Below are 24,976 nucleotides of genomic sequence, written 5' to 3'. Positions count from 1 at the left end.
CGTCATAAAAATCAAACTCATTCCCCACGAAGAGTACTTGCTATGTGCCAAGCTTCAATTTTTCCCTTGGTACGGTTTCAGAGATACAGGTCCAAAGTTTTTCTGTTTTTTTTTCAACATGGCTGCCACACCACGTGACCTATTACATCATAATTATCATTAAAACATTTGACATGAGTAGTCGCACCAATGATGAAAATTCCCTTTCAATCTGACAAGCGATTGCAGAGAAAAACACGAAAGTTCTGAGTGGACAAACAGACAAACAAACAAGAAGATGTCGTGCAGAGCTTGATACTTGCAAAATCCATAAAGCCAATTTGACCTCAAAAATATTTGGTGGTTGAATTCAATGACCAAATATGCAACTACTCTTCAAATTTCAAGTCAATCGGATGAAAATTTACAATTTTAGAAATCCATCCGATGTTGTCCTTTTGGCCGATGTTGATCTAGAAAATAATTGGTGGTTGAATTCAGTGACCTGTTGTGCAAATCCTCTTCAAATTTCAAGTCAATGAGACGAAAATTGAGGATCTTAGAAATACCTCCTTAGTTGTTGACCTTGGGCCTATATTGACCTTTTGTTCTATGTTGACTAAAAAAAAAATTTTGGCTGGTTGAATTCAGTGACGTGAAATATAAATCCTCTTCAAATTTTAAACCAATCGGATGAAAATTTAGGATTTTAGAAATACCACCTTGGTTGTTGACCTTGGGACTACGTTGACCTTTTGGTCCATGTTGACCTCAAAATAATTGGCTGGTTGAATTCAGTGACGTGAAATATAAATCCTCTTCAAATTTCAAGTCAATCGGATGAAATTTGAGGATTTTTAGAAATCTCACCGAAGTTGTTGACCTTTGGCCAATGTTGACCTTTTGACCCCAAAAACAATAGGCTTCTTCCTTATGACAAACTCTACCATGTGGTGAAGTGTCGTGAAGATCGGTTTAAAATTGCGACCTCTTGGCGACAAACAGACAGAACAAGCCGGTAGGCGACGAGGGATTCACTTGGATCGAAGCGCTGGATACGATGCTTTTCATTCTGACCGATCCACCGACGAAGATTCATTGCCAAGTCGTATTGGTTCACATACAATTGTTCCTCTGCCTGGCAAGATTTTTCCTATTGCGTATTTTGCCAACTGGCACTCCTCATAAAAAATGACGGTAAATGGGCACACTATTTTTGAAGGACTACCATTTCAAAAATAAAACGTCAATCAAAAATCGGCTCGAGTAAAATGTTCTAAATATCTCGAAGTGTTTAATTCCGAAGTCTCGTTTCTCCACATTCAAAACTGTAGGACAAGTATTGAAAATAGTGAACGCGGTTTTTCGGCCGCTGCATAGCAATGGGTGGCTGCTTAGTGACGAAACTCAAACGCTCACACTCCCACCGCATATGGCACCTGTTCGCCAAGTTTCTTCAAAATCGGTTTGCTGGTTTGTGCTGTGGAGCCTTGCGTTGCAGACACACACACAGACAGACGGAAAACCCGACAATAAGGGATATCTCGCGAATCCAATAACAAAATCGACTGACTAATATGCTTGAAAAATCTTCTATTTTGCAAATGACAAACACACAAACGGACAAACGGACCCAAATGCAATACCCTCTCCTTCGGTGAGGGTAACTATGGTACTTGAAAGGCTTGCTTCCCCAAACTGTGCAATCTCTTGTGAATTTCAGCTGATTTGATGTTTTACTTCAAAAGAAACTCCACGATGCACCATTGGTTCCACCGGTCAAGTGACAATTGATTGCCATCTTTATTTCCCCACAATGCGTTCATTACTTCCCTTATGATAGATGGCATCAACAGAATGTTGATTGAATATGGTAAACGTCGTGGGAAAGAAGGAGAAGCTGACTTTGAGTGTTAATCCTTCGTTAGAAGTGAAGAGGTTAACGCCCGAAACGTCGGCGTTTCCTTCCTTTTCCATGGTGGTTGGCAAATCTCTCTCAACGTCCTTTTTTTAATACATCATCGAGGCTCATGGAAGAGCTAGTACGAGTGCACTGAATGGATCAGGATGCAACTGGATATAAGGAACAGCAGAGAGAGAGAGAGAGAGAGAGAGAGAGAGAGAGAGAGAGAGAGAGAGAGAGAGAGAGAGAGAGAGAGAGAGAGAGAGAGAGAGAGGAAGAGAAACACCAACAACAGAGTTGAAGGCCAATGTCGAGGCAGACTTGGACAAACAATAAGTGTGGGGAGGAATGGGGGGGGGGAAGGAGAGCATGCATGGGGTGGACAAGATGTATACAGTCCTGTTGGTTGATTCCATTGTTCTACCTGTCTGCCGAAGCGTTAGGTATTAGCCTTCACCAGAAAGACTATTTTTTCATTCTACTTCCCATGTAACTCACTTCTTCGTTCACATGGAGTACAAGGCTGAGGGTACTGGTGCAATGCCCTCTGTAGGTTAAGGCCAGGAATTTGGGATTTGTTAATGGTGTCAGTGATAGCTTGTTTACTCTTCGCAAAGGACACCATGGGACCTTTAACATCTACCAACTAATGCCAACAGACAGGATGTCCATCCGAGGGACGGCACATACATTGATGAATCACCCTGCCTATGAAACACCAGGATGACAGTTTATAGCTGGGTCAGGATTCGAACTGAGGCTAGACAGCTAAGATGCGAGTGTAGGACTGCTTGGCCATCCCATCATCCCACATGCAAAATGATTTCTGGGTACAATGGAAGGACACTAGTCCAGCACAAACCTAAAGAGATGAACATTACAAATGGTGGGAATTGGACTAATTAGCATCTTCACACACTCACGCCCTTTTGGGAGTTTACTTTCGTTTTTAATTTTCCTTTTTTGTTTATGAGGGTGTTCATGAAGGCAAGTGTAAAGGTGCACTCCCAGAATACAGCTTTGCTCAATGAGCTAGATCAGCCTGCAGAGTATGGTGAGGGAGAATTAACCCCGACCTTTCCCACAGTTCATCGCCACACCATGCAGTTGCTTCGCCAATGCGTCTTGCTTGTGGCCGTGGAATGCCGTGGAATCCGTCACTTCACCTATGTGACTATTGTTCTCTCTGCTTTCTTTTGAATTTCTTCCTTTTATTTTTTTAACTTGCAATGCTGCTCACGTCTTTATTCACTGCCGCCTGCTGGCTGATAGATTGCTGGCCCAAATCATGGCCTCCACCAGCGGGCACCCTTTGATTCTTATTTACGGGTGTTCTGGGGAGAGTGGGAGCCCAAAGGAAAAGGACCTTTTGGTGTTTGGCCAGACAAGGCTCACAAATGAAAGAGGGACCTCAAGGCTGTCTGAAAATGAGCAGGAAGCATTAGCCCTTCCACAATCCTTGGAGAAGGAGGCAGGGGTACGCCTGTTATTGTTGCTCCCATCTGAACCTGTGGCTCGTGATCCAAGAAACTGAGGTTAGAATCTCATACACCATATGTGTTCGTGCAAGTATACCAATGTCGCCTGTGTTTTTCCGACATGTAATGTGTGCAAGTTCCACCCGAAGCCTGAAACAAATACATAAATGGAGGGCAAGAAGTGACAACACCAAAGCCCTTTTTGCTGACAACAGTTGTTACAACATGAGTCTTGGAAGCATGTATGGCACTGTCCAACCGCAGGGTACCCGCTTCTCTGCTTACCTGCTTCCATTGCTTCCTTTACTCATCGGCCTGGCTCTGATGGCCTCTGACAGCCTGACTGGACGACCTCAGGTGTGTTCCTGTTTATAGTCAGCCCAAAGTTTTCCATCCAAAATTCAAAATCTTTCAAATATAACAGACTATTTATTCTATGAATTTGAAGAAAAATGTCCATATCCTTGCAGCCTGATTTGTTTACACTCGAAGACATTTTTATGGCCCAGACCCATGATATCCTACCGGTTGGTGAATGCATCAGCAGGTGCACCTCCAGTCCAGTCCATAATGTAGATCTACAAGCATACTGATCACTTTACCAAAGCCAAATGACCCTACAAAGTCGAATGGAAATGCTTTCAGGAACAGGATACGAATCGCACGTCTTGAATTGAATCATTATATGAAATTTATCTGCCTCGGTCGTGAAACTATTTCCACAGTGCAGGCTTTGTCAACAGCTTGCATACCTCCACCAGGATAATTACTTCACATTTTGTATCCCACTGATAGATTTGAACTAGATTTGGACCACAAACAGACAGACAGACAGACAAGCCGGTAGGTGGTGATGGGTCGCCGAGCATGGAAATGATAAGATATAGAGCAAAATGGATGTCATATAGCGGATAGGGAATCACCTTAAGATTATGCATACCAAATCTCATCCAGTTCCATCTCCTGATAACTACTCGGTTTCCATTTGAATGAAAAGTTCCGAAAATGCGGTTTGAAATCGGAAATCCCCAAAGTTCGAGGGGGTGCTGTGGGTGAACAAAGATCTAAATCGAAAATCCAGCTCGGACTTTTGTGCACAATGTATTCCAGACGATTAGTGTGAATTTTCATGACCATCCGACCAAAACCCTAGGAGGCTTAACGTTTGGCGCGAAGGCACCTCCAGCTCTCGCATATTATCGATTTTTGCACTAATTGACCTTTGACCCCTGACCTAAGCGAAATCGGTCAATATGTCCTGAGGCAAAGTTGTAGTACTCATTGAGTACCATGAACCTGCAAAGTTTCATTCGTATCGATGAACTCACCTGGTCGCTAGGGGGGCCTTCAATTTTCGCCAATTTTCACGCATACCCTAATTGTTGGGGGCGCTGCGGGTAAAGTATTCCATATATCACAAAAACCGGTATATATTTGATAGAGCATCACCTCTAGATCATTTGTGACACATTTCATAACCCTACGTGGGATAATGGCTTTCGGAATTGATTTCGCGTGAACGGGACCGATTTTGAAGGTTTTTCGGTTGTTGCTAGAGAACCAAAGCGTCCCTAGCAACCATCACAATTTCCAAAACACGAGGTCATAAGATGTACCTACCACCCGAGTTTGGTCAAAATCCGCCCACGTTTACTACCAATTATGCTGATGACAAACGGACAAACATTCAAACAAACATCCAAACAAACAAACAGAATTACTGACAATAAGGGTCACCTATTTCGGCGACCCAACAGACAAACAGACCCCTGGGTAAAACATAACCTCCTTCCACCGTCGGTGGCAGAGGTCATGATATTACACTTATAGGGCTCCAGATTCAATGCTTTCTTGATCAGTTGCTTTTTTTTTTGTCCTGCTGATGAAGCCTTGCAACAGAAGCAGCACGTTTCAGGACTATATAGCAACAACAAACCTATGTAAATCGACATGACACAGTGCCCTTTGGGGTAATGGTCCACAGCAATGCCCTGTGGAGGTCTCTCCTACTTTGTGAGTGCAAATATAACAGGCTCATAATTGGCTCATGCATTGCAAGAGTAAAAACATCATTCCTTACAACTGTAAAAAAATGACCTTGCGCACAGACTTGTGTCCTTACTACAACATGATGGTTTGTTTTTTTTTTTATAAATTTAACTTTTTTATTTTGGAATTGCTGTGTGCACCTGCATCTTTGAGACCTGCTGATAATAAGCAGCAAATACGTCTGCTCACGTTCCACCGCTGTATTTTTAGTGCATGAGTGGCAGGCGTGGTGTGAGGGGAAAGAGGCTCCCCACAGAGTTTCACTGTGTCCCGGCTGAAAGCCAACCAGCACTTCTGCATGCCTTGATTAGCTGCCGGGCAGCGCAGATGCTTAGTCGCGCTGCAGGGGACGTGTCAGAAAAGCAACACTCTTGAGAACAGCTCAGAACACTTGGGTGTGTTTTGTTCTACTCTTCCCACCCACCCCTCTTCCATCCTCCCCCATCCTCCCCCATCCTCGCATGGAACAAAAGAGGTTGCAGCAGGTGGGGTGCAACAATGTGTGAAGTGTAATGCTGTGAGAAATGCAAAATAGGGAAATTTAAAAGGAACTGCTTGGAAGGATGTTTTTTTTTTATTTTATTCTATTTTAAAGACTTTCTGATGAAAGAGTTGATAGACTTCTGCACATTGAGGAGAAAGTTAGTGGTCTTTGTCTCTTTGTCGCTCCATCAGCTTTTATCTCTCCGTCTCTTTCTCTTTCAAGAAGGAGGTTAACTCGTCACGACATGATTGGCTTGTTGGGAACATCATGGCTCTAGAATGAACTTCCTGATCAAAAGACAACTAACACTCGAGCGGCACTTGGTAAACCGCATACCTCCGCCAGGCTGAACGGTTTACGTTTGTATCCCAATGATAGGCCGGATCTGGATCCAGACCTGAACCAACATCGAATTTCCTTGTAATTGTCACTGAACCAACTCGTCCACCAAGTTTTGTCCAAATCTGTCCACAACCTTTTTGAGATATCTTGCTCACAGACAGACAAACAGGGGTGAAAACAACTCCCATCCACCTTCAGTGGCACAGGTAATCATGAACAAATGCTTGGCTGTCACAAAGGTTTGTGCAAGCTGTGTCCCCAGAATGCTGACAAGTGATATTGGAAGAGGAAATCATATGTTAGAGAGATATACTTCTCATCTTTTTCTTGTTCTTGCATATGGCAGCTTGGCTGCTGGGTCAGTTCAGGTCAGGTCAGGTATGGGAACATGCGCCGGAGCATCACGTCGCTGCGTCCACTTTCCGCCGGTACTCCATGGGCACTCATCTGGCCATCCCACTGGCAAATGCATGATCCATCCCCATCTCCTTGAGATGCTGATCAATGAGGCACAGCTGTACTTCTGATGCAGTGCCCCCATACCATATGCCATGGTTAGGGTGACGTGCTTTTAATCCGAGGGTCCTGAGTTCAAATCCCTATCGGCTGTTGAATTAATACCAGGTGGGGTTAACTCGGCCTGTCATCCTTCCGAGGTTGGCAAAATGAGTGCCAGCTTGCTGGTATCCTGTGTCGGAGTAGCGACCCGTCCAGGATTGTTCCCAATAGTCAAGGAGACTGCGTAAGCAGCACTAACAGCTCTGCACAGAGTATGGTCCCAATCTCCTCTCCTCCTCCCCTATACCAGTCCACTGGTACTCATTTCACCGACCTCAGAAGGATTATAGGCTGAGTCAACCCCACCTGGTGTTAATTCAGCGACCAACAGGGCTCAAATTCAGGACTCGAACATCCCAAGCCAGCCACCCTAACCATGAAGCCAACACCAGGCTTGGCATACTTCTCATCATATGAATCAGCAATAATTTTAAACTGTGAAATAATCTATGAATTTGGAGTTCAGTAACTTCTTAGACGTGCAAATCAGAGCTATTGAGGAAAGAAACCCAATCAGGAAATGAGATGTGCAACATGTAATGCGATAATTATCCTCACCTGACCTGAGTGACGGTGGCATTCACATGTATGATGTAATTGACACGTATCCCCCAGAATCCGTGTACATTTCTGCACATGACTCGTATGAATACCTCCATAAATTGACCCCCCCCCCCCCTTTTGTGGTCTAAATCAATTTAGAAACAGCTTGGCATCATTTAACACCAAACGAGTTGGCTCACACCATTAGAATGGTACAAGGTGGGATGACTCAGACTGCCATTAGTTCCTTGCACAATATTCGTTGCAGTGTCATTTCTCAGGCAGTGAAAAAAGTTCTGCCAGACTGGACAATTCACAGAGGTGCCTCATTGAGGTCAACCAAGGTTTATAATCCCTCGTGAGTATTATCTTGTCACACCAGCAGAAGGAACTGCATTTCAAAAGCAGAACCTCTCGAGAATAACCTGAAAATACCGATTAACCATAACATTCTGACCCAAACAGTTCATAACAAGCTTTATGCCGGTGAGCTGAGCTCCACAAGACCAATGCACCGATGTTTCTGACGGTGCCATCAACAGCAGTGCACGCAATTGGCAACACAACATAGCAACTGTAGAGTGAACCATCGGTGCCGTGTTGTTAACACCATGGTTTGTTGAGATTCTGTCCCTTTACTTAAACGATGGACGTACTCGAGTCTCGAGATGAGGTGGGGAGCAACTTGCTAATCGTGCAGTACGGTAGGTTTGATGGGGGCAGCCTGATGTTATGGGCTGGCACTTTGAAGTTTGCAGAAGAACTGATTCTGTCATCATTTGATGATGCTCTGACTGGTGTAACATACGGGGTTGAGATAAATACATCTCTTGGGACCCATGGAAGTCTTGCCCAATAGTAAGGACCCAACTTAATCTTTATGGATGATAACACTCATCGACGCCGTATCCATGTTGCCATCGCTGCGCTTTAGGACCATTGACATCACTTGCATAGACTGGCCCACATGATCTCCAGACTCGAATCCAATTGAACATACATACTCGACAAATCAGACAAAGCCTCCTACGTTGTCATGAAGTCCACCAACAGTTTTTCGAGCAATTGGAAGTGGCCCGAGTTGAAGAATGATACAACATCCCACGGCAAGACCTGGATGGTCTGATTTTGTCGAAGAGAAAAAGTGTACAAGGTCGTATTGATTGGTCAGTGAGGTAGTCACACGCTATTCAGGCCATTTCTGCCCTGTCAACCTGTCTGTAATCATTTGTAGATTGCTGGTAGCACTGCAGCCAACTTGCTCACTCATTTCAGACAGCCATGTTGGTTTCACATAACAACTCAACTTTGGCCTCCACTTGAGTCGTTTTTTTTATCGATTGTACAGATCGATTTGCTGGACCTCTTCGTGATGGGAGGATGCAGAATTGTTTCTGGCCCAAGATGTCAACCAGGACTTCACCATTTCATAAAGCAACAAAACATGGGCCATATGCATCAGGATTCCACACCATCATGAGCACCAAGATTAGTTATGAGCATTTCATTCCTCGTATTTCATCAAGTGGCTATTCCATTCCATTGCTTCCAAAACGGATATCGACCAGGGCAAGATTTTGGAATTTCACCAGGGTGCCAGCATAAGGGAGGGCAGGATAGCCAAGAGGTAGACTCGCACCGACGCTCCGCTCAGAGCGTGGTACATTAATGAAAAAAAAATTCGAACATAAAATTGGATTTTTTTTTCTTCTTCTAAAGGTAGAAAATGGCAAAAACAAAAGCAATGTGAGCTTCTGAGGATCAGACTTTGTAAAGTTTACAATCTGCTGAAAAAAATAAATAGAAGTAGCTCTTTCAACTCCAGGGACATTGCTGCTTCGTGTGATTGCAACAGCAGAACAAATTGGACTTGCTTTGAAACGTAACAGGCTGTGCAGCAGCAGACCGTGTAGCACACAGCTATGCCTTTTAAGGCAGTTGCCGCTCTTCCTGCTGTTTTGTCTTTTGCTGTTCCCAGTAGAACGGGTCGTTGATGCAAGAGAATGGTGTTCAGCCTTGCATAAAGGCCCCCGGAGAAGCATCAAGAGGCGCAGGTTTCATAAATAATGAGTGCACGCAGGCCTGCTGGTGTGAGAAACCAGAATTAATGAGCTACGTTTGTACTTGTGAACGGCAGGACATAATGAGGCCCTGGTTCTGTGCGTATTTGTGAACATTTCAGTATTTTTGCTGTTTCAGGGAAAATTCGGAAGGCGAAGAAGGATATGTAAACGATACTCTACAACTGCATGATCACATGGGAATATACTGTTCACCGCTACGTCGGGTCACCCCCCCCCCCCATCCATACATGTCTGGTGTTCGCTTAATGGTTCGGGTGGCGGGCTTTGGATCCTAGGGTCATGAGTTCAAATCCCTATCGGCTGTTGAATTAATACCAGGTGGGGTTAACTCGGCTTGTCATCCTTCCGAGGTTGGCAAAATGAGTGCCAGCTTGCTGGTATCCTGTGTTGGAGTGGCGACCCGTCCAGAATTGTGCCCAATATCCAAGGAGACTGCTTTTGCAGCACCAACGCTCTGCACAGAGTATGGTCCCAATCTCCTCCTCCTCTCATCCATACTCATGATCTCTTCTACCCCCCAAATGAGCCCATTCCAAAGCACTCCCGTTTTCCAGGCTATTGTGATTTCCTTTTCCCATTCCCTCTCCTTCACCTCTTCTCGTCTGTTACTGGTCGGTTGGTTTGTTCCTTTTCTGTTTCATCCCCGCTTTCTCCCTTGCTCTTGTTGCTGTGTTTCATTCAGCTTGTATGTAGCTTGTTCACCCCCATTGTATCCTTCTCCCCTGCCCTTGATCTCTCTCTCTCTCTCTCTCTCTCTCTCTCTCTCTCTCTCTCTCTCTCTCTCTCTCTCTCTCTCTCTCTCTCTGTCTCTCTGTCTGTCTGTCTGTCTGTCTGTCTGTCTGTCTGTCTGTCTGTCTGTCTGTCTGTCTCTCTCTCGGTCTCTCTCTCTGTCTGTCTCTCTCACTCTCTCTCTCTGTCTGTCTCTCTCTCTCTCTCTCTCTGTCTGTCTCTCTCTCTCTCTCACTCTCTCTCTCTCACTCTCTCTCTCACTCTCTCACTCTCTCACTCTCTCACTCTCTCACTCTCTCACTCTCTCACTCTCTCACTCTCTCACTCTCTCACTCTCTCACTCTCTCACTCTCTCACCTCTACTCCACTGTTGGTGTCCCCCCTTTCCATTTTGTTCCCTTCCTTTCTGCTCTCGCTTATACCAATACAAAAAAAAACGATATGGTTGGCAATTCCTTTAGTGCATCGAAATTCATATGATTCTCCAGCTTTAATCAAACAGGTAATTTGATTTTGTGATTCGACACTGGACTTTTCCCCCAAATAACAAAAATGTTCAAAGTTTTCACGAACTCGTTCCCATTTTAGGTCATCTACGTTCACAACGAAACTACAATGACATTCAATCATCTACTTGTCACACCAATGATCCCTTTTATATAGCATTCAATTGGCATTGATCTGTTCAAGGATGATAGTATCAATACGTGGAGGTCAGAAGTTTGAAGCTGGTATGCAATCATGACTGGCGGAGGGTGTCGTGTTTTCACCTCTGGCACCAAAGGTGGATTAGATGGATGTTATGTATTGATCCCTGTTTGTCTGTCTCTTTGTTTGTCTGTGAGCAGGATATCTCAAGATGTTATGGACAGATACGGATAACACTCGGTGGAGGGGTTGGGTGCGTGACAAGGACGAATTACTGAGATTTTGATGAAGATCTGGTGAAGTTTTTAAAGTGATTCCTCACCCTTGAGAGAAACGGCCAAAAAACGATATACAGTCAAAGCTCGTTACTATGCCACCCGTCGGGACTGAGCAAAAGTGACATAGTAGCGAGAGTGGTATAGTAACGAGATTTTGTAAAAACGGCCTTATTTTCTCAAGTTACCCATCTGTAGTTAATCTTTAGACAAAATTTATTCCTGCAAGTAAAAGGCACGACTGTTGTATAAGCTAAGCGAACGGAGAACATACACACACTAACAGAGTTCACACACTAACATATGGCATGGCGAGAAATTCACGACACACAAAGCTTTCAAGAATCGTCGGCTGGCGCATCTTCTTTCGGCGGATCTCGTGCATCTCGTTGTCTAGCCGATCGCACGCTTGCATCACACCGGGCTTCCCGCTTCTCTGCTGCATGAACTTCCGGACAGTGCTACAAGCGCGCTGGGCTTCCTCGAACGGAACGATTTCCTCCTCGACAGTTACCTCGTCATCTTCGCTTTCCACCGGCTCCTCACTGCACAGAATCTCCTCCGCAATCTCCTCCAGCGTGAAATACCCGCCAGTCGCGAGGCGCTCGTCGGCTTCGAGAGAAAGTCAGACAGCTCGATCTCCTCGTTCTCGTGCATCTTTTCCTCGGCAGGCAGAGCTTCCCAGATGTCGGGCAGCTCCGCATCCTGTGGCTCAGTTTGGATCTCCTCTTCGATGAACTTGGACGCCCGCGAAACAGTTCCTGATCGTCGACTTGCCGACCTGCTCCCAAGCACGCCGGGCGACGTGTAGAGCGTCGAGCAACGTGAACTTGAACTCCTTTCCCTCGTCTATGGCCTCAAGCCGGCGGCATGGCATGAGAGCTTCTTGTGGTGGCGCTTGAGGTTCTCTATGATTCCCTGATCCATTGGTTGCGAATTGGCTGTCGTGTTGGGTGGGAAGAAGACCAGTTGGATGTTGTTCAGCTCGAGCTCGGGAGGGTGGCCAGAGAGAAGTTATCGAGACAGACCAGCACTCTGCGTCCCTGCTGGCGAGTCGTCCGTCCCACGCACGCAACATCTCCTCGAAAAGCTCCGCCGTCATCCACGCCTTCGAGTTCGCCTTGTACTTGACCGGGATCTCTTTGTTCTTGAAGGCACGGGGTTTCTTGGAATTGCCAATCACCAGAAGAGGAACTTCTCGCTGCCGCTCATGTTTGCCCCAAACAGAAGAGTGATCCTTTGCTTGCTTTTCTTTCCTCCAATACACCGCTCTCCCCTGAAAGCCATGGTCTTGTTCGGAAGCAGCTGCCAGAAGAGTCCAGTCTCGTCCAGGTTGAACGTCGTCTGCGGAGAACTGCCCGAGTAAGGGCCGGAGAACCTGTTGTTGCCACTCAAGAAGGGATTGCGAATCCACCGCTCCAGCTTCGCCCTGCACTGTCTTGAACGTGATGCCGTGGCGCTTCTTGAAATTGCCCAACCAACCGTCGCTCGCCATGAAGTCTGGGATGTGCATCAGCTCGGCCAGTTTCATCGCCTTCTCCTTGATCAGATCGCCGCTGACAGGCACATTCTGTCCTCTTGATTGCTTCAGCCACATGAGCACTCCCTCATCAAGCTTCGGGTCGTGAGCCTGCGTCAACTTCATGCGCTTCGATGGAAATCCAGCTTTGATTGCAGCCTCGATTGCATCCTTCTTGCTGAGAATGCCCTTCCACAGGTGGTTCTCTTAACTTCGGCAGCCCCATTTCTTGCTAATCTCCCTGGCCAACTTGGACTGATTCGGCTCCTTCTTCGCGGCATCGATGATCTCCTTCTTCTCCTTCAGCGTAAAGTCGGTTCGCTTGCATTTCTGAGCTGACATTATGGGCTGAATTTGAAAAAAAATGATGTCACTGTTGTACGTGTGCCTGCGTGTCTGTGTGTGTGCTCGCGCTTTTTTGTGTCTCGTTGTGCGTGTTGTGATTGGCTTGTTGTGGCTGGCATCGGGGAGAAGAATCGCGTGTTTTGACACAGTCTGACTATGCGCGTACGTATTGAGTTATGTTGTGCGCAGCTGGACTGTAGTACGTCGCTTCGCCTTTGGACGTGAGTGTGATAATCGAGCACTGCGCAATACAGACTTTTTCACGACTCGTGCCTTTTAACAGTCACACAGTAGTGGCATGGTAGCGAGAGTAGGGGGTGGCATAGTAAATTTATTTTGTATTGAATTTTGTCGGGACCGTGCAAAAGTGGTATCATAGCGAGAGTGGCATAGAAGCGAGGTGGCATAGTAACGAGCTTTGACTGTATATATATATGTATATATATATATATATATATATATATATATATATATATATATATATATATATATATATATATATATATATATATATATATATATATATATATATCACGATATCTCAAAAAGGTTGTGGACGTATTCGGATTAAACTTGGTGGATGAGTTGGGTTGATGACAAGAACAAGCTGATAAGATTTTGGTTCAGGTCCGGATCCAGATCTGACCTATCGGTCGGATACAAAATGTAAACTGTTCAGCCTGGTGGAAGTATGCGCTCTACCGAATGCCGTTCTTGTTTACATCTGTTATGACGCTGCATCTAGGCCGTAGCTCTCTGCATCTAGGCTTTCACCAAACAATGTGGTTTTCATTCCACAAGACTATAAAACCTTTGGTACAATTCCTCCATGACTGATCATTGTTTTATCACTTGAACAGTAGCTGTGGTTCGGAAATGTTGCAGAGGTTTCCTTTTTTATGAGTTCCCTTTCGAGAAACTTCAACGCAGGAGGAAACCATTCGACCCTTCAAAGCATGTGCCGTGATTGTCAATCTATGGTTGTCTCTCTGTGTTGTATCCTTTATAAATGCTGAGCATCAAGCAAGGAAGCAGCACATCCCATTTTGAGGTCTTTGGTGTAACTCCGCCGGAGTTTGAACCAGTGATCTCCAAACTCTGGACGAACACTCTAATGGCCACCATTACACCAACTAGTGATTTTTAGATAATCTGGAATTTATATTCCAGATAAGGTATTGTCTGTCCGTCAGTCGCGTTTTCCGATTTCTCTGACCAAACCTTCTCTTTGCCGACTTCTCTGAGCCGATCCGGCTGAAATTTGGCAGCAACGTTCCTCTCCTGACTGGTAACAGGAATTGCAAAGCTCCTTCTGGTCAGTATGTTCTGGTGACATAGTTGAAGTATGTCAAAATGGCCGACTTAGTACATTTCTTCCAAAATCTTCTTTTCCAGACCCACCAGTCAGAATGCTACCAAATTTGGGTTGCAACATTAGGACAGGGTCGTGATGTTAAATTGCGTAGGCCATGCTTGTCACGTGACCGGAAGTGTGTCAAAATGGCGGTCATGCAAATTCCTTCCTAAATCTTTTCCTCAAGAGCAACAAGTCAGAATGTGACCAAATTTTGCTTGTAACATTAGGCTTGGGGAGGGATGTTAATTATATTGCAGTAGTCATGCTGATCACATGACCAGAAGTGTGTCAAAATGGCCGACTCGGTCAACTTTTTGGAAAATCGCATTAATTCCTTCAAATATCTTCTTCTCCCGAACCACCAATCAGAATGCTACCAAATTTGGGTTACAACATTAGGACAGGGTAGTGATCTGAAATTGTCTAGGCCATACCGATCACAAGGCTGGAAGTGTGTCAAAATGGTGGACTTAGTAAAAAATTTAGGAAAATCATGTAAATTTCTTCAAAAAACTTCCTCTCCAGACCCACCAGTAAGAATGATACCAAATTTTGGTTGCAACATTAGGCCAGGGACCAGATAAGCTGCAGCTCCAGTGGTCCCATTTGTTTTTTTTTTAACTTGTATATTTCCCATTTCTTGTCTTTTGTTTTCTTTCTTTTGATTTTTCATTGCAGACAGTCTTGGAATATTGCCCTTTTTTATGAGCTTCGCCACTGTCTTGAAGATAGAAGAAGACATCATGACATTCATTGCACTCTCTTGTGAATTACAAGGACAGACCAACTCTTCATTCAGGATTTGAATCTGGGATTCCGGCATCAGGAGATGCATGCTCAAATGAGAATTTTGTTATCGAGAATCAAACACAAATCATTGTTGTCGAGCATTGTGGAAGTCTTTAAGCATTTATTGATTCACCAATTTTTGTGATCATACAGACATTTAACGTGTGAGCCATTGCAAAACACCAAACTTAAGATGGCATTCCATAACCTGAGTGTAACACTTCCAAACGACACGTCCATACTTACCCGAAGACTACAATGAAGCAGCATGTTCTGTATAAAGGCATCTTGTGCCACTTTTAGACAATTTAAATACTGCTGCATGTTAGATCGAGTCTATTTAGCTCAACACTTTTTATCATTATCATCATTAATAAAGTTGCGATTATTATAATTTTTTTCTTTGTTTTTAATTTATTGGGCTAAGTCGTATTGGGTCAGCCCATTTTCGCTCTTGGGTGTCCCACCAAATCAGTGCCGAGGTGGAGGGTGAGAAAGGGAGCTGAATTCGTCTGGGCCTTGGTGGAACTGACTTGGTGTCGCTTATTATTTTGCCTTTGATGGAATCAGAGATTTTCTTTTACTTTGAAAGTTCACTCTTCATCAACGACGTATTTTTGCCTCCACCACCGAAAGTGGATGGAGGTTATGTTTTCACCCCTGCCTGTCTGTCTGTCTGTCTGTCTGTTTGTGAGCAGGATGTCTCAAAATTATGGACGGATTTGGATGAAACTTGGTAGACAGTTTGGGTGTGTGACGAGGACGAATTAATTTGATTTTGGTAGATATGGATCCAGATACTATAATTTTTTCAGTGATTCTTCATCATTGAGAGATAGGGTCAAAAACGATATGTAGCACGATATCTTAAAAATATATGGACAAATTATCACAAAACTTGGTGGATGAGTTGGGTAGGTGACACGAACAAGCCAATTAGATTTTAGTTCATGTCGGGATCCAGATCCAACCTATCAATGGGATACAAAACGTAAACTATTTAGCCTGGTGAAGATATGAGCTCTACTGAGTGCCATTCCAGTTGAGTATTCATTCATCCCAATGAGGATCCATTGGTATTGTTTTGTATTGATAACTTGATCAACTCAGGTCTTAAGTTGTTGGCTGGCTCCATCCAAACTAACTGGGCTTAATGTCATCAATGGTGTTCCAAGTGCTGTTGGCCTCATTTGTTTAAACATTCAAAATGTCGCAAAACATAACAGCACCACTATCTGACAGCCGTACTATTTTGGATAATGATAAGAACATGGGTCCTGAAGTTCACCAGGATCAGGAGCAACAGTCAGTCAATAACGTTATAAAATATCGAAATTTTGTTCATTCGCAGAATCTGGTCACGTGATTGGTTCAATGGAAGACCTCTCTATGCTGATTACAGTGGTACATGTTTACAGGTCATGCCTTTTGGCTGATGGAATGGCTGTGCTGCTGATGCCATGCCCCCTGTAGGTTAGGGCCGGAATTTTTAGTGTTTTAAGCCTGATTTCAACCTGTTCATGAGTGCAGATTTTGATGAGGTCAATACACCTCCGTTCGGCATCAGATATGAAGTTTGTAGCCAAGTTTCATCAAAACCGCGTGTTTGGTTCAAGCGATAATGACGGAAGTGTTTACGGACTCACTGACTGACTTACCCACAGACACTGCTCAATCACATCAGCTCACCAGACTAAAGTCCAGGTGTGCTAAAAACGATTATTTTTTTTTATTATTTAGAGCTTTTAAAATGCTGGAGAAAAACATTCATTCCTGTCAAAAATGTAGGCGTTCAATGATATGCCATTTTATAAGTTTTTCTTTTGCTTGCAGCATAATAACAATAGCATACACACACACAGTTTGGGAGGTGCTTTGGCAATTTTTAATACCATGGAATTGGGGTTTTCATTGGAGTGGTATTCAAGAAAGAAATGTGTGGTGAGCATCCTGTTCGGAATATGTGGCATGGCCACTTACGCAACTGCTCAAGAAAACTTTGTCTGAACGACAAGGCTTGGGTGAATTGTTTTGGTCCTCGGTGCTTCGGTCACCGTTTATGGCCATGCAGCATAATCTGAGCAAGATACAATATTTTATTTTTATCACGCAAAATACACCTAATGGAATCTCTGCAACAATTGTAATTATACTACTTTGTGCATCCTTTTAAATGTTCAGCCATTCTGCCTTGTCCTATGCTCATTTATAAAAGTTTTTCGCAAGGTCCGACCTTCTCCAACATCTAAAAATCTGCTCTTGCTTGACGTTGATCATTATAGTTTTTGAGTACTCTTTGCAAGAAGCAATATGATCTTAATTTGCTTTCTTGTCTTCAATAGATTCTGAAAGAATAGATGGAATGCACCTCCACGATGACCGTAGTTGCTTCGAGCGTGAAAAGAGAGTGCGTGTCTTAAAGTGAAAATCGGTGGGCGCGGTCTTACAAAGGGAATTTCAACACTTCTATGAGCAGTTTTTTTTTTCAGTGCAACTATCTTTATTTATAAGTTGGCTTTCTAAAAATATTTACTTTGTATCAGGTTCTTTTCCATCCCATTTCCGTTTTAAACTGATTTTTCGCTTGGTCATGTGATGCAATTTCAATATGGTCACGTTCTCCTGTTCCTCGTATTCTGTCTTCATCGTTGCATGTGTTGCTTGTCTGAATTTGATTGGCTGTTTTTTATTTTATTTTCTGGCTCTGTATCATTCACGTGATTTAAACCATAACCCACTTGACATTTGTTGTGTCGAATGCTCCTTCTCAACTCTTACAACTGAATAAGTCCATCAACTCGACCTTCAGCAGCCATATTTTTCAAATGAGAGTATGGCAATTACAACAAATTGATTTCTGGATGGAAATCTTTCTGTATACACAACGGCCTCTGTGAATGTAATAATTGGTCCACTTTGACCATGCTGATCTTGTAGTTCACATCTCAGTGTGAAAGCATTCCATTGCCGACTCAATGTATTGCTAACAAAAGGTAAGATGGGAAAAAATAAGGATTTGGAGGGAAGAAAAGGGAGGATTGGAGAGACGACGCGTCATGTTCCCCACACTAACAGAGGGAGATAACTCCTCCTCTGCAGCTGTCCGTCACTGCATAAGAGGCAGGGATTTGTTGGATGCTGAGAACGGTGATAGGTATCACCCCTGGGGGCTAAGACTCGTGGAGGCCTTATGGCCAGGAGTAATGAGGCCCTCAAGACTGTGATTGGTGGAACGCTTATGGACTAATTGGTGGAATCCCTGGGCGCGGAGACTCATGTGGCCTGTTATTAGTGGGCTTCAGGAAGCAGAGACATGCAGCAACGTGTGGGTTGGGTATAAAACCCCGGTCCCTGACATGAGGCTTTCTCTGTAGCTTCTCCACCTCTAGCTGTCTGGCCCATGTGTTTTTTACTCTCAGCCCCTGGCTCTCTGATCTGTGCTCTCTGGCCTTCTGTCTGTCTCCCGCTCTTGCCCTGGTAGAGACTAAGCACCACCACGTGTATTCAGCTTCACTGGATCACAGACTGGCACGAACCATTCGGTGACTGCTTGTGAGAACCAGTGATAGTTCGGCTATCCTTGAAGTCTTGCCTTCAGTGTGGGCAGTAACCACATCGGTGTGGTTGCGTCTTGTCCAGAGATCCACGTGACAATATGTATTGTGTAGGTGGCCTTTAATTATGCTGCAAGCAAAATATAGGCAGTTACCATGAATAACAAAAATTGATAATATTATGATTATTGGTATGATCATTATCTACAGCATGGAAAATGGCTGTTTATAACAGGATGAGGAATATTCTCAACCTCTCACTAACTGTGTAATTATTTTTCTCTCTGCTTGCAGGCTTTCCGAAGCATCACTGAAAACCTGCTTGTGACGGTACCAGTTGAAGGTAATAATGCTGCTGGCTTCATATACCTTTAATGACCATCCCACACACCAGATTTTAACAGTTTCTCCTCGCATTGAAAGCTGAAATCCTTGATTTATGTTGAAGGTATAATATACGAGTAAAAGTTTTAGTTCCCAGTGATGGGAAAAGTTTACGTTAATCTATAAATTTAAATTATTTAGTGGACAATATAAAGGTTAATTGTGTTGCACTCATGGTTTCACTTGGAGCCAAAACTCTGAGCTACTTATACTGCCCACCGCAAAATGATGGTGCGACATCGGGCAGCAGCGGTTCAATTTGTCTTATAAGAGGGCAAAACATCCTGGTTGCAAAATTAAATTTGGCATCAAAATTATTCATGCCTGTTCTCCCGTCATTTCAAAAGTGAATGTTGAGCTTTTCAAATGCCGCACAGGAAGTGGCTGCTGTAACCGGGAGACAGACAAACACATACACAGACACCACGGTTCGCGATATATAATTGATGGTTTCCCTTTCAAGGAACTTCAACACAGAAAGAGACCATTTGGCCTGTGAAGCCTGTACAATGGTTGTCGACCGATGACAGTTTATTGTATACAGTCAGGCTCGTGAAAGAGCTAGAACATTGAATGAATCAGGACGCAACAGGACAAAAGGAACAGAAGATAGAGGGGCGAGGGGCATCAACAGTCGAGTTGAAGGTCAAAATATAGGGAGACTTTGACAAACAATAGGGTGGACAGAAATTTGTCCAATAATTTGTTGAATACAGGGCAGGATGGATACAGAAGGAAACTTCTCCCCCCCCCCCCCCTTCTCTCTCTCTCTCTCTCTCTCTCTCTCTCTCTCTCTCTCTCTCTCTCTCTCTCTCTCTCTCTCTCTCTCTCTCTCTCTCTCTCTCTCTCTCTCTCTCTCTCTCTCTCTCTCTCCCCTGCCCTCTCTCTCCCCTGCCCCCTCTCTCCCCTCTCTCTATATGTCCATACTCTATTCTTTTTAAATGTTGAGCATCAAGCAAGGAAGCAACATGCAACATTAATAACCCCTAACTCTTAACAAGTTACATCATCGAGTCCACCAATAATTAAATTTAAGTTTATTTTGGTCCTTTTGAAATTTATTATCAAATATTTTTAGGCCACAAAGCTAAATGGGGGTTTTTCTGTAGTTCAATGATCGCCTTGTACTGCAACGTTTGTTCAAAGACTTTCAGTATAAGCTGCTGTTATTAATAACGCTGACATGGTCTGTACAACTTTGTAGTAATCCCCATACTCTGTCACAGAGCGTCGCTGCTGCAGAAGCAGCTTCCTGAGCAAGGGTTATACTGGGTGGTTTGCCATTGCCTCGCATCAGTAGTTCAGGCAGGGATTTGTAATTTGTTCATGGTGCCGCCGAGAGTTCACTTACTCTTCGCGAAGGAAACAATGAGGATCTTTAACGTCTATCAACTAATCTTGGGAGACAGGATGCCAAGTTTATAACTGGGCCGAGATTCAAACTCTGGCTGGATAGCTTAGAGGAGAGTGTGCATACCTTGAGGCCATCCTGACAGCCTACATCATATCTTATCGCACTGTTTAACGAACTGCTATTCAATGTTGCGTTTATACATTTAAAATGTGTCTCGTGTTCTTCTTCGGGTTGAATGTTGAGCTTTGCCTAAATGCGGAGCTTTTCAAACGCAGCACGGAAAGCGGCCACTGGAAACGGGAGACAGATGAACGTGCGAATGTACGGACAGCCACCACGATTCGCATTATATAAGAGGGATTGAAAAATTTCGGAAGCAATACATTGATGCAATTTACCAGTCAGAATAGATCGAGTTTGAGAATTGTTTTTGATCCAGCCTTGTACAGTGGACTCTCTTGTCAAAATACTTGCAAATTAAGAATCCGGGATTCTAATAGGGTCCTATTCTCATTAATTTGGATACTTCCAATTAGGACATTAAATTTTTAAAATCGGCTTGAGGTTTTAAGCCCGCCTGTTCGAAGAACAGAGAGCTATAGCGATACCCCCGGCGTGAGCGTGAGCGTCAGTGTGAGCGTGAAAATGTTAAAGTTTTTGGTGCAAGTTATTTAGAAGCTTGCCATTAATTTAATATGTGTACTAGGATGCTGATATTTGGCATGGAGGTTCCTTTGGAATACATTATTGATGTAGTGAAGTTGAAATTAAAAAATAATTTCAATTTTTTTTTAATTTTTGACCTGTTTTGAACTTAACTTTTTTTGTAGCACATCAACGTTAGTTATTTCCTTTCTAATGTTTTTATCTACCACACTATATTTTACTGATTACAATATACAAATACATATATTGCTTTAAAATTATTTGGATCAGACTTCACTGCAATGCTTTATAAAAAATATTATTAGACAAGTCTTTTAAAAACGATAAATGTATAAACAGGCGAGCATTGGGTGGCTTTGACACTAACTCTCTGGTTAATTTTTTCTATTTCCTTTTAAAGTTGGAGTTATTTCTTTCACTGAAAAGCAAATGGCAATTAAAACCGTTGTCCATTTCCTAATGGTACTTTACTGTGCATTGAAATTGACAACAGTTGACTTAATGCTTTGAATTACTTGGGTTGATGATGGATGTAGAACAAAATTTAACGCAATGAAATGAAAGTTTTTATTTACCTGCAAATATTTAGCTGTTATGAAGCATGTTGACGACTTGTCATCTCCCCAAGACGTAGCCACGATTGAGTCCTGTGCTGCATTTATTTCCTGTCCATTGACCTGGATTCCCCAAATCACCTCCTGCAATTATTGTGGACTGTGGCTGTATGGAGTGTGCTCAAAGAAATAGGGTGAATCTGGCTCTATTGCCTATATTTTTTACATCATAGAGTTCCATTATTATATTGTAAGACTCGAAGTGTTTTTAGGAATACAGTCACAAACAATATCACATAAGGACTCGCATTTTCAATGGCATTTAAAACCGGAGTTCCGAGCCTGGAACAGTTATGCGGGCGTGAAAGAGTGTGCTCTGCAACCAATGTTGACTCAACCAATGTTCAACTTGACCAATGATGTGCTCATCAGATGTCACCGACCTCCGTCATCCTGCCATAATACTCGTGTTCATTTCGACGATACAGTTGGAGTTCACTTTAATTATCGTACCTTGTTTCTGTTTGAAAAACAGTACGTGTAAGGGGGGCCAGCACAAGGCAATGCCAAAAAAGAATATTGCACTGTTCAGAAAATTGCCATCCCTCCACAATTGTTGGCTACTCTATTCAAAAGGCATTGTTGTTTCCTCTTGCCAATTTGAATGTGATTGTTTTTCTTATTAAATGCATCCAAAATGTCCATGTATTGGATAAAGCAGAATGGCAAACAGCAGTACAATACTGCATTTACCCCCAAGAACAGATCTTAACCACATGTGACCCCATCTCCACTCATTTTCTCAAAGCTCACCACCTCCATGGATCTGTTGTTGTGCCAAAGCACCAACAGAGGAAGCATTTCTTTATTGAAAGATGCATTTGGCCAATCCCACCACCACCTAGCAGCCACAAATCCATCAGCTCTGCCACGTGGCATGCTGTTTGTGCCCTTGAAGACTTCATGACAATGACTGGCTGTGATTGAACTGTGTATGAAATTGTGATAGATTGCTTTGGTTCAAGTTCAACAAATGACGGTACTACTCAGCTTTTGCTATTGTGTGCTGCTCGGGATTTGTCTGTCATGGACTCCCAATTTAAGTGTTTCAAGAACCATTGCTGAGCCTGAATTTCAAACACAAGGTGTCTCAATAATGAAACTTTGTTATGCAGCAGTATTAGCAAACTCAGACCATCCATTTGTCTGAGTTTTGATCCAAAAAACTCAGACCATTTCTGTTTTGCACAAGTCCTTCCAGTCATGTTGAACCACACTTTCTGATCTTTTGATCTCTTGTATTTTTTTTCTACAACCATGGTTCAAATGTATTCTTACTAATCATCTAATACTAATCATCTAATGATGGTTCCAACTCTTGCAGCTACATTTTTTTTTTAAATTTGGTTGCAACAGGACTTTTGTCAATTTTGGTGACTTTCCTGATGGACCAATATTTCCAAATCCCATTTCTGTTTTGCACAAGGCCTCCCAGTCATGTTGAACCACACTTTCTGATCTTCTGAGCTCTTGTATTTTTTTCTACAACCATGGTTTAAACGTATTCTTACTTAGTCACTTGTTTCTCATCACTTTGCATTTGATATCTATCCACTCATGTTGTTTTGTCACTGCCATGATTTTTATATTTTCTGGCTCATTGTCAGATTGTGTCTTTGTGACAACTGGTCCACGTGACCAAGCAGTGTTTGTAGATCTACAGGCAATGTTCTAACCAACGCAATGTTGGCACCATAATCATGGATTATTCATCCTCGTTGGACTTAGTCTGAAATGGGGGCTTATGGACTTGGTCTCGATTTTTGTGTCCATGCGTGCGTATGTGTGTGTGTGCGTACGTCCGCAACCATATCTCGGACATTTATAGACTGATTTTATTCGTACTTGGCACAAACACAACACATTATGGCATACGTAAGCACATTCATTTGTTTTCGACATCAGATCCAAGATGGCGGACTGGCAGCCATTTTAGTTGTTAAAAATAAACCCCAGTGTTGAACACGTCCTCAACCATTTCTCGGATATGCATTGACTGATCTTGTTCAAACTTGGCACACAGATAATAAATGATGACTTGCATATCTGCATCATTTGTTTTTTGAGATCAAATCCAATATGGCCAACTGGTGGCCATTTTGTTTCCTCAAGTGTCCCCAACTATTTCTCAGCCATACATGGTCCGATGTTGTTCAAACTTGGCAAAAATACAAGACATGATGACAGACACATGCACATCACTATATTTTGTAATTTGATCAAAGATGGTCGACCGGTAAACTGGCTACCATTTTAGTTGTACAGTACATGAAGATGGGCTTGCTCTTAAACTCCAGACAGCACATTTACTAAAACAATGGGGGCTATGACATTTTATATCTTTTTTTTACTTGATGTTACTGTCTGACAGGATGGTGAAGAGGTAATGCATTTCCCTTTCAGTTGTCAATTTCCTGGCTTGACTGTAAATTGTTGGAATGGTACTTCACAGCCAGAGTTCTGCATCTGGGAGTGTGCTGTCCCTTGCATCGGTGTTAAGCTGAGGACCAATTAACCTGAACTGGTTGTTGGTGCACTTGTCTCCTACTTTTTTTCATACAGTGTCTTTTGTCAAAGAGCAGGCGACGTATCACAGGGTACCTAACCAGATTCCAAATTCCTATCCCAACGTACAGCGGGGAATGTGTCGTTGGCACAGGCACGTTCCAAGCTATGATGCAAACCAGCTGCTACATGCTACGCACACATTAATTACTTGATGTTTCTGCCATTCAGGTGATTTCTCATACCCTTGAGTTCGTCAGCGGATCCCTTATTATCTTCTCAGACGACAGGTGTAACAGTCTCACAATTTGTTTTTGTGCCTGCGATTGCCAGTCACATTTGATCATCGTAAATGTTTGTATCACTTGTACTGCTCTGACTTATGTTTAGTATGATAAATGGATCTTGTTTGCATCGACCTTTATCTAGTTATGTATAACATTTATAATATTAACCGCTTGAGTCTAAGTTAATATTTGTGAAAGACTTCTTTGGTATTGTGTGTTCACAACTTGTTGAACAACTTTTCTCTTATTAGTATTCCAGTATTTTGGAGTTGATTGTCATTTGGATGAAAGAGAACACCTGCTCCCGAAGGGAACGATAGGAACGGTCGTGTTATTATCCTCTCCACGGTATACAGATTATAGCAGATCTAGGCTCGGTTCCGTTATGTTGTGGTGGATGTGATAAGTATATAATGCCTCGAACGTCGGGTTTCCTTCCGTTCAGTTTCATATTAAACAGCAGTAGCGACTGTTTAAAAAGGTAATCATATGTGTTTGTGGTTTATTTATATATATATATATATATATAT

The 24,976-nt window shown here is 43.1% G+C and overlaps 1 protein-coding gene across 1 annotated transcript in view; it reads left to right on the top strand.

Moving 5' to 3' along the window:
- The window catches only part of LOC147028994 (autism susceptibility gene 2 protein homolog), a 493,807-nt gene that overhangs the window by 395,948 nt on the left and 72,883 nt on the right, over nucleotides 1–24,976 (top strand). The window contains exon 3 of the mRNA XM_085879897.1: nucleotides 18,931–18,979. Within this exon, the coding sequence (XP_085736023.1) occupies nucleotides 18,931–18,979 (49 nt within the window). The remainder of the gene's footprint in view (nucleotides 1–18,930; nucleotides 18,980–24,976) is intronic.

The sequence above is a fragment of the Eptatretus burgeri genome, chromosome 4 (assembly GCF_056783735.1).
Source record: "Eptatretus burgeri isolate ZD-2024b chromosome 4, Ebu_testis_v1, whole genome shotgun sequence".
In the NCBI taxonomy this organism is placed as follows: domain Eukaryota; kingdom Metazoa; phylum Chordata; class Myxini; order Myxiniformes; family Myxinidae; genus Eptatretus; species Eptatretus burgeri.
This window is presented reverse-complemented; position numbering and strand designations above follow the sequence as displayed.